Genomic DNA, 17,719 nt, shown 5'->3' with positions numbered 1-17,719 from the left:
ATCAAAAATTCCAAAAGGTACTAAAATGGTACTTTTTTAAATAAAATGGTACTTTTTTATAATTTTTTTTAGAGTTACAAAAAAACGTTTTATTTATTAAACATAACAAATTCATTCACCTATGTATTTAGGTACATATGTATATAGGTTCCAGGAACATAAAATGTGAGATCATTTTTTCTTATAAAGGGTGATTTTTTTGAGGTTAGGATTTTCATGCATTAGTATTTGACAGATCACGTGGGATTTCAGACATGGTGTCAAAGAGAAAGATGCTCAGTATGCTTTGACATTTCATCATGAATAGACTTACTAACGAGCAACGCTTGCAAATCATTGAATTTTATTACCAAAAAGTTGGCAGAAAATCCGCTTTTTTATCGACAAATTTTGTTCAGCGATGAGGCTCATTCCTGGTTGAATGGCTACGTAAATAAGCAAAATTGCCGCATTTGGAGTGAAGAGCAACCAGAAGCCGTTCAAGAACTGCCCATGCATCCCGAAAAATGCACTGTTTGGTGTGGTTTGTACGCTGGTGGAATCATTGGACCGTATTTTTTCAAAGATGCTGTTGGACGCAACGTTACGGTGAATGGCGATCGCTATCGTTCGATGCTAACAAACTTTTTGTTGCCAAAAATGGAAGAACTGAACTTGGTTGACATGTGGTTTCAACAAGATGGCGCTACATGCCACACAGCTCGCGATTCTATGGCCATTTTGAGGGAAAACTTCGGAGAACAATTCATCTCAAGAAATGGACCGGTAAGTTGGCCACCAAGATCATGCGATTTGACGCCTTTAGACTATTTTTTGTGGGGCTACGTCAAGTCTAAAGTCTACAGAAATAAGCCAGCAACTATTCCAGCTTTGGAAGACAACATTTCCGAAGAAATTCGGGCTATTCCGGCCGAAATGCTCGAAAAAGTTGCCCAAATAAAGAACCGATGAGATTTTGCAAATTTTATGCGTTTTTTTTTTAAAAAAAGTTATCAAGCTCTTAACAAATCACTCTTTATAACATTCTGAAGTTTGTAAAGTTTTTTTTATGATTAATTTCTTAAGGAAATTATCAGGAATTTTGTAATCAAAACAGCAAGAATTATTCGATTTAAGAAGATCTTTCGACATTATGAGATTAGAAAGTCTTTCTAGCTGTAGACGGATTCTTTCTTTAGTCTTAGTGGCATTTTGAATTGAAAATATTCGTTCAAAATTCGCTTAAGAATGGAGAATTGATAATATACCAAAGGCAATTCTTGATATATTTGGGAACATTAATTTCCCCAATTCGTTTTTAATAACACTAACATTAAGCCAAAAATCACTAATATTACCATCTTTACATTTTTTAAGTTCAGGTTAATCAGATAAAGCTCTAAATTGGGAGTTAATGTTTTCAAAATTTTGTTCTTCCTTGGGAAAGAATTTCATTAAAATTTGCATTTCAAGTTTAGTATTATTAATTAATTTTAAAACATAAGACAAAAATAAGTAGAACATTTTCATTATGGGACTAGTTAGTTCATCGCTAATGAATTCCAACTCTATGACTGTTGTAGATCAGGCCTATTATTTGATGTTATCGATAATTGTTATTTTGATTCTATCGATTATTATTTGCATTGTCACTTTGTATTGAATTACCGCAGTTTGCTGATTCCTCTTTCTTTGCATATTTGTGCTTATCGTTGCTGAGCGCAATTAGCTCATTTTAAATTTGATATTCGTTGAAGAAGGAGGCGCAAAACTGCGGTAAGTGTCCGTCATTTATATTTGTATTTTTTGGTAAATTAACAGTTATGTTTTCGTAGAAATAAACGCAGCAACAATATAAACGTGTTTTATTGTCCGTTTAACGCAAGCCTCCTGCCCTTCTAGCCGCAGTCAGCAACATTTTTTTATTTCGCATTTTGCTGTTATTGTATGTTGCAGTTTTTTGTATTTTCATACAAAGAACTGAGTTTGTTGCCGTGGTAATTGTTGGTGGACACAAAATAAGCAACCTTTTGGAAAATGTTACAGCATACTCCACCACGCCGGAGTCCTCGTCTGCAAGGAAATATAAATGCAGATGCTGTAACAGATGATCATCCTGATCAGACTCAGCCAGAGTCAATGCTAATTAGTGTCACAAACAAAACAACCACACAAACTGCCGGAGGTAATATTAAAAGTGGGGAACAGCCTATAACCTCACGTGTTGTGCAGCCAGCACCTATTTCCTCCATGGAATTAAATGGAAATCCAGCCACTACAGTAAGTGGCCACCAACAGCAAACTATCGGACAGAAGATGTCAGTGCCGATGTCGACTACAAGTCCTGCCAGTCCATCAGAGATGCAAAGACAAGTCAACCTATTGAAAAGCCAGCTATCGGAAACACAAAAGAAGCTGACCAACAGCAACCGCCAATGCCATGAACTCCAAAATGCACTCCGAAACGTATCATCCCAGGTAAGTGACCATAACCTCACATCAGTTTCAACCTCGCAAACGCCATTTGCAATCGCCATTGACACCAGAGCCGCCATGCCGCCAACAGCATTTGGGTCCCGCTATACCAATTGCCCAACCACACACACATATACAACCGCCGCCATGTTTCAGCCTGTAGCAAGCACCAGAGCCGTTATGCCGTCGACGTACGCTGCCTCAGCAATTGGAAACTTAACTGCAGCGACAGTGGCGAGCGCATCCTCTGCCGCGATGCCACTACTACAATCAGCACCAACTGCAGCCAGCAGTAATGCCAGCGCTGCTACGACCTGTTCAATGCCATTATGGGAGCCATTGCAAAATTTTCAACACTTTGATACTTTTCCAAATCCAAGCATACCTGCGATCACAATGCCAAGAAAAATTCAAGATTTGCCAGAATTCAGTGGTGATCCAGACGACTGGCCATTATTTTATACAGCTTTCAACCAGTCAACTGCAGCATATGGTTACACGAATTTGGAAAATAATCAACGTTTGCACAAGTCGCTCAAAGGTGAAGCCAGAGAAGTCGTCAAATCACTGCTTATTCATCCTGACAACGTCGACGACATAATTAAACAACTCTGTTTTAGATTTGGTAGACCGGAGCAGCTCATACATAGTCAGTTACGCCAAGCCAGGGAATTGCCTCAGATTTCGGAAAATAACTTAGGGAAGTTAGTGCCATTTTCAACAAAAGTTAAAAATTTAGCTGTTTTCCTGCAATCCGTGAATGGACAAAATCACATTGCTAACCCTACACTTCTGGAGGAGTTGGTGTCGAAGCTTCCAATGAGTAAGAAATTAGAATGGGCCAGGGTAGCCACTCAAATTCAACCATATCCTACAATAATACATTTCAGCGATTGGCTTTGCGAGATTGCTAATTTAATATGCATAGTGCAGGATGTGGAATATAAAGACCAAAAGCGCCGTGTTTTATTGCATTCCACCGGACAACAAATACAATGCCCTATGTGCCAGGGCCAACATAGGATTTATGATTGCCGCCGGTTTTTAAACCTGAATGTTCCAGATAGATGGAAACAAGTTAAAAAAAATCGTGCCTGTTTTTCCTGTTTGCACACTGGACATATAACCCGAGACTGTCGACGTAGACGAGTATGCCCTGAGGAAGGATGCGAGCGAAGGCATCATAAATTACTTCATGAGTGCACCACCCCCTGTGTTCCACCACCAACTTTGGCGAATCCTGATCCTAAATCTCAACAAAATGTTCTCAGTTGCAATTCCGAAGATAAGAAGAAACTTCTTTTTAGGGTTCTGCCTGTAACATTGTACGGGAACAATTGTTCAATGGAAGTCTACGCCCTCTTTGATGATGGATCATCCATCACCATGATGGACAGCGATATTGCCGAAAAAATAGGGATAAGAGGAAAGAATACTTCGCTCAATGTTCAATGGTTCGGAGGCCGATCAGCCAGAGAGCCCGTGACATCCTTCAACATAAAAGTGAGTGGATCTGGTAAAAAGGGTTGCCATCTACTAAAAAATGTGTATGCAGTATCTAATCTCAACCTTCCGATGCAGTCCTTGAGTCAAGATGAAATTTTATCAGCCTTTAAGAACTGTAAATTTCCTCCCGTGAAACCCTACTCCAATGTAGTGCCAAAGCTTTTGATTGGATTGGACCACGCGTCTCTAGGGTTGCCATCGAATTGTAAAATAAATAATGAATTTGGACCATTTGCATGTAATACGGAATTGGGATGGGTTGTTTTCGGGCCATGTCACTCTTTATCCTCAATTCAGAAGTCATCTTTGTTTATTTCGGTGGAAAACAAAGACGAATTACATCAAATAGTAGCTGATTATTTTAATGTGGAAGGTATGGGAGTTAGATCTGCTCCTTTAGTTGAAAGCGATGATGATGTTAGAGCCAAGAGAATTCTTGAAGAAACCACTCAACGAATTGGAGATCGATTTCAAACTGGGCTGTTGTGGAAACAAGATGAGATTCGTCTCCCAGATAGTTACCCGATGGCACTTAGTCGTCTGGAAGGAATTGAAAGGAAGATGAAACGAGATCCCAAGTTCTCTGCGGCCTACAGGGAAATTATAGATAAATACATAGAGAAAGGATATGTTCGGAAACTACAATCAGACGAGGTACGAATTTCTAGTGAAAGAAAATGGTATTTGCCGCACTTCGGGGTAGTCAACCCGAACAAACCTGAAAAGTTAAGACTCGTTTTTGATGCAGCCGCCAAGGTAAACAATATTTCGCTGAATTCTATGCTGTTAAAAGGACCTCAAAATATAGCTTCCTTGTTGACTATACTGTATAATTTCCGCCGAGGCAAAATAGCAGTTGGTGCCGATATATGTGAAATGTTTCACCAAGTTAAAATTCAGCCGAGTGATAGAGTTTCCCAGCGATTCCTATGGAGGGATGGAAATCAGAAAGAGCCACCGGGTGTATACGAGATGCAGGCCATGATCTTCGGTGCAGCCTGCTCACCATGCTCAGCCATTTTTGTCATGAAAGCAAATGCTAAAGAACATTTGCACTATAATCCAAGAGCGATTGAAGCCATTAGCGAGAACCATTATGTTGATGATTTTGTAGATAGCTTTGAAAGTGTAGATGAAGCTATCATTATTTCTAAACAAGTGAAAGAAATTCACAAAAATGGCGGATTTGAATTGAGGAACTTCATATCAAACTCGAAGGATGTCTCCCAGACACTTGATGGTAGTTTGAAAGCAATGCCGATTAATAACGGAGCAGAGAAGGTCTTAGGATTATATTGGGAGCCTTCTAGTGATACGTTTATGTTCAACTTAAAATTCAATCGAGTCGATTCATCCATAATTTCTGGAGAACTGAAACCAACAAAAAGGAAACTTTTAAGCATTATAATGTCTACATTTGACCCCCTTGGACTTTTGGGCCACTTTACAGTGGGTGGAAAATTATTAATGCGACAGATTTGGAAACACGATTGTCGATGGGATGATATTATTCCTGACGATTTACATGCCATATGGGAAAGGTGGAGAGGTCAGATGAAAAATGTTGCCAAATTTAGCGTCCCTAGACATTATTTTCAAACAGGTTTGCCAACATCACTACAGCTTCATATCTTTGTTGATGCCAGTGAGGATGCCTTTGCTGCAGTGGCATATTGGAGGTACATTTCGAATGAGTACACTGATACCAGCTTCATCACTTCTAAAATTAAATGTGCACCTCTGAAAAAAGTTACGATTCCGCGTCTGGAGCTACAAGCTGCCGTTTTGGGAACTAGATTAATGCAGACTATTATGTCATCTCATATTTTGACCCCAGAAAAGATTGTTTTGTGGAGTGACTCCACAACAGTGTTACGATGGATAGCCAGCAGCCACAGACAATATAAACAGTACGTCGCCCATCGAATTTCTGAAATATTGTCATCAACAAAAATAGAGAATTGGAGATGGGTTCCAACAAGTGAAAATGTAGCCGATGAAGGCACCAGGTCATTCAACAATATTGACTTTTCCATGTCGTCCCGATGGTTAAGAGGTCCTGCTTTCTTGAGAATGACTGAACATGACTGGCCTACTAGAGTAATTGACACCACCTGTGCTAATGATATTGAGGAAAATCATCCGAAAACATCATTATTGATTGTTGAGAATGATTTTATTGATTTTAACCGGTTTTCGTCATTTACAAGAATAATAAGGTCGACTTGTTGGATTATTCGTTTTGTGAAAAGATGCCGAAATATTTTTGACGATTCGGAACAGTATGGTCTCACGTCCCGTGAATTAAATTGCGCCGAAGAAATATTATGCCGCCTAGTACAAAGAGAAAGGTTTTCTGCCGAGTTAAGTTGCATTGAAAAAGGGCAGCCAGTTTCAAAGAACAGTAGTTTGATTAGTTTATCTCCCTATATTGATGGTAATGGTCTTTTAAGAGTATATGGAAGAATAGATGCTGCCAGCTACCTATCATACAACGTGAAAAGGCCAATAATATTGCCTAAAAATCATCAGTTTACGAAACTTTTAGTCATGCATCATCATCGCCAGATGATGCACCAAAATCACGAGGCTACGGTGTGTGAAATTCGAAAAAAGTATTGGATACCACAAGTACGTTCTTTGTTGAAGACAGTAGTTGCCGAGTGTTTTTTATGCCGATCTAGAAAATGTTTACCACGATTGCCCATCATGGGGCAGCTGCCATTAGACCGCCTTGATCCTAATATTCCGCCGTTCAAATATACAGGACTTGATTATTTTGGACCAATTACTGTAACAATTGGAAGGAGATCCGAGAAAAGGTGGGTAGCATTGTTTACATGCTTAACAATACGTGCTATACATCTGGAATTAGCGCATGACTTGTCAACGGATTCGTGTATCATTGCCATAAGGAATTTCATTAATCGTAGAGGTGTTCCAACCAGGATTCGTTCCGATAACGGGACAAATTTTATTGGGGCCAACGAGGAGTCTAAAAGATTCACCGAAGCCTTTGATGCTAATAGAATCCAGAGTGAGTTATCCAAGAGAGGAATTGAATGGATTTTTAATTGTCCGGCTAATCCTTCGGAAGGTGGCGCTTGGGAAAGAATGGTACAGTGTGTGAAAAAAGTTTTGCGGCATACACTGAAAGAAATCTCACCTCGAGAACATGTACTACAGTCTCTTTTAATCGAAGCAGAGAATATAGTGAATTCCCGCCCACTAACTCACTTGCCAATAAGTCCTGATGAGGAGGAACCACTTACTCCTAACCATTTTTTAATTGGCTCGGGAAATGTTGCACCTACCCCGCCAGTGAATGAACCCGACGGGAAGCTTTTTTCCCTGAAAAAACAATGGAGAGTTCTGAGGTGTCTTCGAGATAGATTTTGGAAGCGGTGGATTGCAGAATACTTACCCACTCTCACCAGGAGAGTTAAGTGGTGTGAATATACTCAACCAATCAGTGCTGGAAATGTGGTTTTCATCTGCGACCCAAATGTTCCAAGGAGTCAATGGCGGAGAGGTTTGGTCACTTGTGTCTACACGGGTACGGATGGTGTGCCAAGAAGAGCTGATGTGAAGACTTCGTCCGGAGTACTGCAACGTCCGGTATCCAAGTTAGCTGTTTTGGACATAGAAATTAGTGAAGCTGATCGCTCCACGGGGGTGGGGGTGTTGTAGATCAGGCCTATTATTTGATGTTATCGATAATTGTTATTTTGATTCTATCGATTATTATTTGCATTGTCACTTTGTATTGAATTACCGCAGTTTGCTGATTCCTCTTTCTTTGCATATTTGTGCTTATCGTTGCTGAGCGCAATTAGCTCATTTTAAATTTGATATTCGTTGAAGAAGGAGGCGCAAAACTGCGGTAAGTGTCCGTCATTTATATTTGTATTTTTTGGTAAATTAACAGTTATGTTTTCGTAGAAATAAACGCAGCAACAATATAAACGTGTTTTATTGTCCGTTTAACGCAAGCCTCCTGCCCTTCTAGCCGCAGTCAGCAACAATGACAAACGCATCCAATTACAAAAAGACTTGGAACTGACAATTTTAATATTGCTTGCACACCTTTGTATTTCAACATCATCACTGAGCAATTATCAGCCGTAAACCCGATCATTTTCTCCAGTGGTATTTTGCATCCGTTTAAAACTTCAATTATTTTGTCAGTAATGCCTTTGCCGGTTGCCTCCACAATATGTTCTAGTGATAGGAATCTATCTTGACACTTTCCATCAAAAGTTCTTACAATAATCGTCAAATGTTTGGACACAGTACAGTCAGTGCTGTCGTTGATAACAATTAGTAATAATTTGCATTGCAAAATTTGCTTATAGCTTTAGTATTTTCTGGTCACTGATATCCATACATTTGCAATGATAACCGAAGTTAGTGCCAATGGTGTCGTAAGAATGTGTATGAAATATTGAAAATTAGTAATCGTCGATATACACTAATTGCATTATAATGGAGACAACTTAAGTGAAATGGTACTGAATTTCCCGCGGTAGTACTTAGGTACTGTTTGTAGTGAAATGGTACTGAAAAAAGTACCATTGTACTGAATTTTCCATCCCTGGTGTGGCCCCGTATGGAATTTCAAAGTTCTAGTATTTGAGTAAAAGTTCTACCAACTCAATCCTGAAGAGCTGCTAATTTTTATGGCAGTCCTAAGAAAAAGTAGACATTTTTTCCAAAGAAAAAAATATTAAATTTCTTTCCCGGATAAAATTGGAATACTCTCCCAGAGAAAATTAAAGCCCTTAGAGTGGAATTTCCGTTACCAAAAATAATGTCAAACGCCATTAGGGTTGAAGGATAGTGGCAAATTTTTGAATGCTCCCTATTGTACAATTTTTTTGTTTGTGTTGTTATCTTAAATGCTCAATTGGGGACATTATGGAAATATCATTAGCCAACCATCGAAAGCAGAGCAGCATCATCATAATTATTTTTATAGCCATGACATTTTGTTTTATCACTTTTGTGCAAAATTGTGTTTCGCTCCCTATATTCAAAGAAGCGGATAAAAGAAATTATTAAAATAACTCAAACTCAACGAGAGAGGAAGAATATCGCGGCAACACTTTAGTGCGGATAGCGGGAGTGGGAGAGGTACTACAGATTCCATGTGGCTACCACTTCGCCACACCACACAATTAATTATTCAATGTCATTCAAGTGCACAATCAACCACTTGTTCATGACGGTGACGACTATGACGACGACGTTGATGGTGATGATGATGAAGATGATGTTTGGCTTATTTTTGTTTCTTTGCAAACATTTTCGCATTTTACTATAATTTTTGTTTTCATTTTTTTCTCGTGCTTGTACAAAATTTGCAATTTTTCAATTGTTTGCTATAGCTCTCTTTTTAATTTTTTCTTGCCGCTGATGTTTTGTTTTTTTTTTTTTGTTTGCTACTTTTTATTAAAATTTTTATTTTTATTTCTGTAATTTAATTCGCTGTCATTTTTTTTCTTTTTGCGCGGCACCCAACCACTACTGCCAAACACTCGTTGTCATTGTCTTTTCGGTTTCGGTGCCGTTTATCTTTTGTTTGCCATTTTAGGTAGTTTATTATCTTTTGTTTATTAATTTAATGGATTTTCTATGACTATTTTTCTCTGTTTGGTTTTTTTCTTTGCGACAATCTACTGTTTATTGCAGCCTACAGCGATAACATCTAGCGTTTGGGTTAAAATATTTGCATGACAGCAGACGTTATAGCTGTCAACGTAGTGCAATACAGAACCAAATGGAGGACTTTCTTCGGGAATTATAGTGGCTACAAGACAGAAAGACATATGGGCGCCGCTTAATCGACTTTAAATAAAACTGATTTTATCCAAGGAGAGCTAGGGTAAAGTACCTTAAGGTGTGATTTTTTAAGAGCTATGATAATGTTTTTTGAAAAAGAAAAAATTATAAGTCCACATAATTAAGTGTTTGCCGTGTGGTTTAGCGTGCTGTGTGGCACCGTCTTGTTGAAACCACATGCCATGCAAGCTCTTGCATATTGGGCAAAAAAGTTGGATATCAACTCTCGGTAGAGCTCACAATTTTCAGTTCGCAGCATCTTTGAAGAAGTATTGTCCAAAAATGCCACCAGTCCATCAACTGCACAAAACTATGACTTTTTATACCCTTTACCATTCTAGAGGGTATATTAGCTTTGCCACTCCTCGAAATATTCACAATAGACCCTACAAAGCATATATATTCCTGATCAGCGTGAAATTCTAAGACGAATTTTCGAACGAATTGAGATAGAAGGCTAAAATTTTGCCTACATGCATAGTTTACCAGTAGGCAGGTTAATTTGTAAATGGGCCATGTCGTTCCACATTTTCGTATAGCCCCCATATATCGGTACCTCCCGATGTTCGGTATTTTCATGATTTTAGCCACATTATTTACCGGAATTATTTCAAATCTCATATTTGAAGGCCATAATGGGTACTACAGCCTATGACAAAAATTTTTTAATGCAGGTCCACGTTTTCGTTATTTGCCGAAATTCGGTATTTGGATGATTTCAGCAACATTATTCACCGGAATTGTTTCAAATTTCGTATTAGAAGATCTTAATGGGTACCACAACTTATGGCAAACATTTTTGTACGCAGGTCAACGTCTTCGTACAGCCCCCATATAACGGTACCTTCCGATTTTCGGTATTTTGATGATTTTAGCGACATGATTTACCGGAATTGTTTCAAATTTGGTATTTAAAGTTCGAAATGGATACTACACCCTAAAACAGAAAATTGTCTGTGCAAGTCCACGTCTTCGTATAGCCCCCATATAACGGTACCTCCCGATATTCGGTATTTTGATGATTTCAGCAACATTATTCACCGGAATTGTTTCAAATTTCGTATTTGAAGTTCGTAATGTGTACTACAGCCTATACCAAAAATTTTTCAATGCAGGCCACGTCTTCGTATAGCCACCATATAATGGTACCTCCCAATATTATGTATTTTGGTTATTTTAACAACATTATAGACCACTATTGTTTCGTATTGGAAGATCTTAATGGGTACTACAACTTATGGCAAAAATTTTTGTAGGCAGGTCAACGTCTTCGTATAGCCCCCCTTTAACGGTAACTCCCGATATTCGGTATTTTCATGATTTAAGCGACATTATTCACAGGAACTGTTTCAAATATCGTTTTTGAGGTTCGTTGTGGGTACTTCAGCCTATGACAAAAAAAAAAAAAAATTCATAAGCAGGTACAGGTCTTCCTATAATATATAACGGTTTTCATTTAAGTGGTAGTTTTCGGAAATTTTTCAAGTTCCTTCCAAATTAAAAGTTTGGCCCGGCCTTAGCTGCTTTTTTACTTGTTCTGGATGCATTTGTAACTTTTGCAAGCTTCTGGCTTACCTTCACTCCAACATCGAAAATTAGCTCCGCAGGGCACTCACTTTGATAATAATGGTTGAATGATGATTTCCAAACGATGTTCGTTGTAAGATGATTCATGGGTATGTTATAGACCAAACTGAAGATGTTTGACAGTGAAACAAAACAATAAATGTGAATATTATCCAGTTTTACATTGTAAACTAGCAAGTTCCCGCCACCTTACAATTTCAGACTATTTCGGCCAGTTCATTTTAGTATTCCAAATTCACAATTTTGTCATGATTTCTTGGACAAAATTTCCAAATAAAAATTCATACATTGTACTAACTTTTCAGCTGCACCAGTTCGATAATAATATGAATAAATTCAAATTCCTCCTTTATCAAAAAGGACAAACGAAAAATGATTACTTTTTGTGCCAAAAAAACTCTCAAATTATTTCGTTTCGAAGTTTAACGAAAATTATATTTCTCAAACCCCTGCACTATGTTCCCACATCCAATTTTTCTGGCCAAAACTACTACAACGTCTTTTCATAATAAAAATTGGTCCCCATCAATATATCTAAATCATAGACACCCACACCCATATGAAATCTCAGAATTTCAGCTCTCCACTACTAAATTCAGTACTATTTAGCACTTTTCGTACAATTAAAGCACACATTTTCAAAACAATCTCCATATCTCAATCTCAGATACCAACAGTGATCCAAATATCAAATTTTAGGATTTCAGCTATATTATTATTATTATACTATTTAGTGCAATTATAGAACGCTTATCCAAAACCAACTCCTTCTCTACCACAGACGCCCACATTAAGTTTCAAATTTTTCAAATTTCATACTTCCAACAAAGACCTCAATATCAAATTTTCAATATCAAATACCTTCACTCAATTTAGTACCACTTGGTACATTTCGAACAATTATAGTACTCATTTCCAAAACCACCCCGTATCTTAACCACGGACAACAACAATGACATCTCTATTCCTTCACCCAATATCAAATTTAGCACTTTCCGTATAAATATTGTACATATTTCCAAAATCGCCTCTATATCTCAATTTCAGATACCAACAGAGACCTCAATATCAAATATGAAGGTTCAAACCCAATACCAAATTTAGTACCATTTAATAATTTTCGTACGAATATATTACGTATTTCCGGGCCACCGCCAAATCTCAAACACAGATGCCATCAGTAATCTAAATATCAAATTTCAGAATTTTATCTCAATACCTTCACCCAATACCAAATATAGTACAATTTAGTACTTTTCCTACCATTCTACTAGTACACATTTCCGAAAGCACCTCCATGTGTCCAGACTACACATGAACTGGGATCCTAATACCAAATTTCACATTACAATCACCATCTGTATACCAAATTGTACCAAATATTATACTAATTAGTACTTTTCGTGCATTTGTAGTACATATTTTAAAAACCACCTACAACATTTTAAAATTTCAACTTCATCCGTTCAGCTCAAATTAAACAGTTCCAAATTAGTACAGTTCGCACGCTTAGTACACATTTCCAAAACCACCTGTATATATCAAATTTACTTTCAAACCTTGGTTCTCATACCAAATTTCAAGTTTTTCGATCTATACGTTCTCATAATACCAAATGGTACAATTTTAGAAGTTTAGTACCATTTTAGAACCTTAAAGTTTGAAAAGTTTCAAACACCCTTTGGTACATCTATCGTGCACTCCATCAGTGCTTTTCATTCCAAATTTCAGAATTCTTGCTCATTCCGTTTGTACATTACATTTTTGGTACTTTTAAGGGTACGAAAAGTACGAATTTCGTAATACAACCAGTTTGTCTCTTTAAATATACTCTCTTACCTCTCATAAAACAATAAACATAATTTAACAAGTTTTGGCATTTTTTTATTTTTAATTTAATCAAACATTTTTTTACATATAAGTTTTGTCTAATTGCTGGCTTAATACCCAAATTGTTTTCTAACTAATCTGCCAATATTTGCCTTCAATTAAATCAATTTAAACCTTTCTATCTGTCTATTATTTTTTCATATCATCCTCTGGCTTATGGAGGAGCAGATTAGATCCTTTTGTTAAATAAAACAGCAAAGTCGTATTAGTTTTGTTGTTCCATTTGTTTTGTGGGGTTTTTAAATCATTTGCATATTTAAAAGTTCGACATCAAAACCAGATGCAAATCAATACACATCAATATGTATGTATCTGGGCATGTGGAAAATGCACTCTACGACATTGGCCATCGGTAACCACAACAAACAACAGAGAACAGAGAAAAAGTCAATGTAGTTGCCGCACAAGGCCAATGGACAAACTAATAATAATAATGCTAACGGAGTATGGAAGCTTTCGGAGTTCGTTACAGAGAAAGAAATAAGGGTTATTATCTATACTTTAGGTAGACATATCTGTAGAAGTGGATGGATTCTCAGATTTGATCTTAAAACCCATTGATGCTCCCAAAAAAGATTGAGGTACACTACGAAATATTCTTCGGAGATCCCATAAATCTATATACATATACATAATAAAAAGGTAAAATAACCGACTGCCTGACCTAGAATCAACGCCCAGAAGCACGAGGGTAAGTCTTGATGCGTGTTATGCCTGTTTTTTTGGAAATTTGTACAAAGAGGATAAAGGGTAAGAAGGACCCAAAATTGAATACTTGGTGTTAGGCAAAGGAATGGGCTAAAATTTTGAAATTTGGAATTAGAGTCACTGATGGTGCAGGATAGATGTACCAAAAGGGTTTTGGAAATTCAAACTTTAATGTTACGAAAAGTGATAGAATGGTACTAAACTTCTGAAATGGTAGCTTTTGGTATTATGTGATCGGATAGAGCAAAAATATTTAAATTTGGTATGAGAATCAATGTTGGGATGTAAGTTTTATATAAGAAGGTAATTTTGGAAATGTGTACTAAGTGTGCGAACTGTACGAAATGGTACTAAATTTGGAACAGTTTGGTATAGGGTGAAGCTGGAATTCAGAAATTTTGTACTAGGGTCTTTGTTGGTGGTTGGTTTGTGATAAATAGGTGGCTTTGGAAATGTGTACAACAAGTGCACAAAAAGTACTAAATAGCTCTATATTTGGTGCAATTTGGTATCGCGTAAATAGTGCTTGAAATCTGAAAATCGATTTAGATGTGTAGCCTTAACATATGGAGCTGGTTTCAGAAATGTGTACTATAATTGTACGAAAAGTACAAAATGGTACTTAATTTTATCTTGGTTGATAGGATAGAAAAAACAATTCTGAAGTTTGATATTTAGACTTACTGATGGTATTTGTGTTCGAGATTTTGGTGGTGATTTGTAAACGTGTACTATAATTGTACGAAAAGTCTTAAATGGTACTATATTTTGTATTGGGTGAAGGGATGTAGAGAAAAATATTAAATAGTACTAAATTTGATATTGGGTAAAGGAATTGAGCTCAAATTCTGAAATGCCATGTAGATGTCACTGTTAGTGTCTGGGGTTGATATATGGAATTAGTTTTGGAAATGCATTCTACAAATTTTCGAAAAGTACTAGGTGGTACTATCCTGAAATTTATATTGAGGCCACTGTTGGTGTTTGGAATTTAAATATAGAGGTGGTTTTAGAAATATGTACTATAATTGTACGAAATGGTACCAAATTTGGTATGGAGTGAAGGGATGGAGTTGGAATCCCGAAATTTGATATTAAGTTTCCTGTTGGTATTTAGATTTGAAATATGGAGGTAGTTTTGGAAATGGGTACTATAATTGTACGACAAGTACTAAAATGTACTAAATTTGGTCTTCTTGAAGAGATAGGGATAAAATTCTGAAACTTTACATTTAGATTAGTGATGGTATCTGTGTTTGAGATTTGGCGGTGGTTTAAAAATTACTAAATTTGGTATTTGGTGAAAGGATCGGAATTGAGATTTGGATATGGTTTTTTGGAAATGTGTGCTTTAACGAAAGGTACTAAATGATACTGTATTTGGTATTGGGTAAAGGGACAGGGCTGGAATCGGAAAAGTTCATATTAATGTGTCTATTTGACATTTCAGGATGAGGTATGGAGATTGTTTTCAAAAAGCGTACTTTAACTCTACGAAGAGTTCTAAATTGTACTAAATTTGGTATACATGTGTAGCCTGGGTAGAGGTGGTTTCGGGAATGTGTACAATAAAAAAAAAACACCAATATCCTCCTTAATAAACTTCAAAATGAAAAATGTTAAATACTGTTCTGTTGTAAAAGGTAGACATTATCCTGTAATTCTTTCCAAATTATGAGATCTTATATGAATCTTAATCCGAAAGGGAGGGAACTTGTTTTAGGTTTTGGAATGTAAATTTTCAAAACGCCGGTACATGTGTCTGCTCTTATAAGCTCCACTTTCACAATCTACTGAGTTTTTCGTTAATTTTGAAAAAAAATCAATTATGTTGCAGAGGGTAAATGTTAAACTCTCCTTAATTTTACCTCAAAATATCATATTTCCAAAAAAAAAAAAAAAAAAAAAAAAAAATAGATCCTATTCTAATGTACTGCCTTCAAAACCTGCTTAAATTTCCTTCTGTGTATCTGAGTTTTTGTATCGTAAATATCACAACAATAACATAATCGACAACACAAACACACCTACCCAATCTACTCCCAAATAAAGTCATCATTTCTCGAAAAGAAAATACAAGAGCCATCAACAGAGAGCCATAAACCAACCCAAAACATTTGGCAACTGTCCATGTGGAAATTGAAAATATCCTATAAAAACCTCAATATTATTATCTATTCATTGTGAATGAAAATGAGAAATGTTTCTTCGCTTCGTCTCGTATTGAAGCCACATAATCCGAAAACAACAAGGACGACGACAACGGCAAACTTGAGTAGGATCAAAAAAAAAGTATTTGCTCTCAAAATCTAAATCGTGAAAATCCTTCAAATGACAGTAAAAATCGTCATTGAAAGTTGCAGACAATTGTTGATTTTAGGGGGTGGCCAAGGCCTAAAGAGAAGAGATGAGTGGGTGGGTGTGGTAAGATACCAGCTACCATCAAAGGTCACACAAGGATATGATTTAGGACATCATCAACATCATCATCAACGTGTAATTTATTATTGCTGCAGAACACACATAAGCTCTGTTCTCGAAGGTCACTCAAGGATATAATTTGGAACATCATCTTCATCTCTATCCACATCATCATCATCGTATTTGATATTTGTAATTCGAAATGACAGATGTAGGCTGACCTTCTTTAGCCAGTAAATTGTAAGATTTGACAAAGTATTGAATTGTCAGTCAGCCATAGATTTATTTGTGGGAATTACTTTTTTGTGTGGTTTCCGTTGTTTGGACAAATTGTTTTATTTGTCGGCAAGTAATATTTCAAAGATATTTGGGAAAACAAAATTTCGTTGTAATGAGATGTGGCAGAAACAGGTGGACTTTTCAAAAATTTAATTGATTAAAAATCTTGTCAAAATCGTCACTCAGTGTACCATCATATGATTTTACTGACGAAACTAAAAAAATATATGTTTCTTATTAAATTGTTTTTAAAATTGAAAGTCATATCAAAAAGAAGTGAGGCTTAAATAATGCTGCGTATTAAGGCTTTAGAGGAGAGGTTTAAATTTGAAATAGATCAAAGCTAACCTCTAAATCGATTTCCACTAAACTGGACTGGACTGGACTCGAACCAAATATCATAGCTATACTTTCAGAATATTAAAATTAAAAATATGTATATATGCTTCTTTGAGTTTTTATTTACATCAAATTAGAGAGAAATATATAGGAGATATATCCAAATCTGAATCAATCTCGACAAAAGTTGGCAAATGTATTTTTAAGCTGTATCTGGTATAAAATGTCATTGTTGTTGAGTGCATATTACGAATGTGAGGAGCTTAAACACCAAATCGGATGAAAAATATACAGGGTGAGATAAAAAAACTGGAACCAACTTCAGACTGCTGTCACTCTAAGACACTCGTCCGACACCTATTAAAATTATCCCAGTGACAGCTCATTATATTGTTTACAAAACCATTTTTGTGAGAATTTTCCAGCAAAAAAAAATTATTCATGATGGAATTCAAGCGTGATAGTGTGATTTCTTAATGTTTGGCTGGAAAACCACAAGTGGCTATTATTAGAGCACTCCAGCATTTAAATGTGAATAAATCGTTTGTGTCTCGTACCAGCGTAGCGTAGTTCGACGTCAAGGAAGTGGAAGTGGAAGAAGACAGCAACATTAGCAGAAATTGTTCGAAAAGTAAAGAAGCGACTTGATCGAAATTCGCGTAGCATTGGCCAAAAAATGGCTCGTGAGCTGAAC

The 17,719-nt window shown here is 36.6% G+C and overlaps 2 protein-coding genes across 4 annotated transcripts in view; both read left to right on the top strand.

The window, feature by feature from the left end:
• LOC101892541 (mitogen-activated protein kinase-binding protein 1) overlaps positions 1-17,719 on the top strand; it is a 401,509-nt gene that overhangs the window by 161,078 nt on the left and 222,712 nt on the right. The gene's annotated exons all lie outside the window — the stretch shown is intronic.
• Positions 1,556-7,984, top strand: LOC131806725 (uncharacterized). 2 transcript variants are annotated; one of them, XR_009344152.1, is made up of 2 exons: positions 1,556-7,843; positions 7,903-7,984. XR_009344152.1 is itself a non-coding variant. In XM_059131359.1 (2 exons), the coding sequence occupies exon 2, from the start codon at positions 2,017-2,019 to the stop codon at positions 7,648-7,650; it is 5,634 nt and encodes a 1,877-aa protein (XP_058987342.1). In that variant the 5' UTR covers positions 1,556-1,755; positions 1,815-2,016; the 3' UTR covers positions 7,651-7,977. The 2 variants fall into 2 exon arrangements, 1 of the variants encoding a protein (XP_058987342.1); XM_059131359.1 differs by having other exon boundaries at positions 1,556-1,755; positions 1,815-7,977.

The sequence above is a fragment of the Musca domestica genome, unplaced genomic scaffold (assembly GCF_030504385.1).
Source record: "Musca domestica strain aabys unplaced genomic scaffold, Musca_domestica.polishedcontigs.V.1.1 11, whole genome shotgun sequence".
Lineage (NCBI taxonomy): Eukaryota > Metazoa > Arthropoda > Insecta > Diptera > Muscidae > Musca > Musca domestica.
This window is presented reverse-complemented; position numbering and strand designations above follow the sequence as displayed.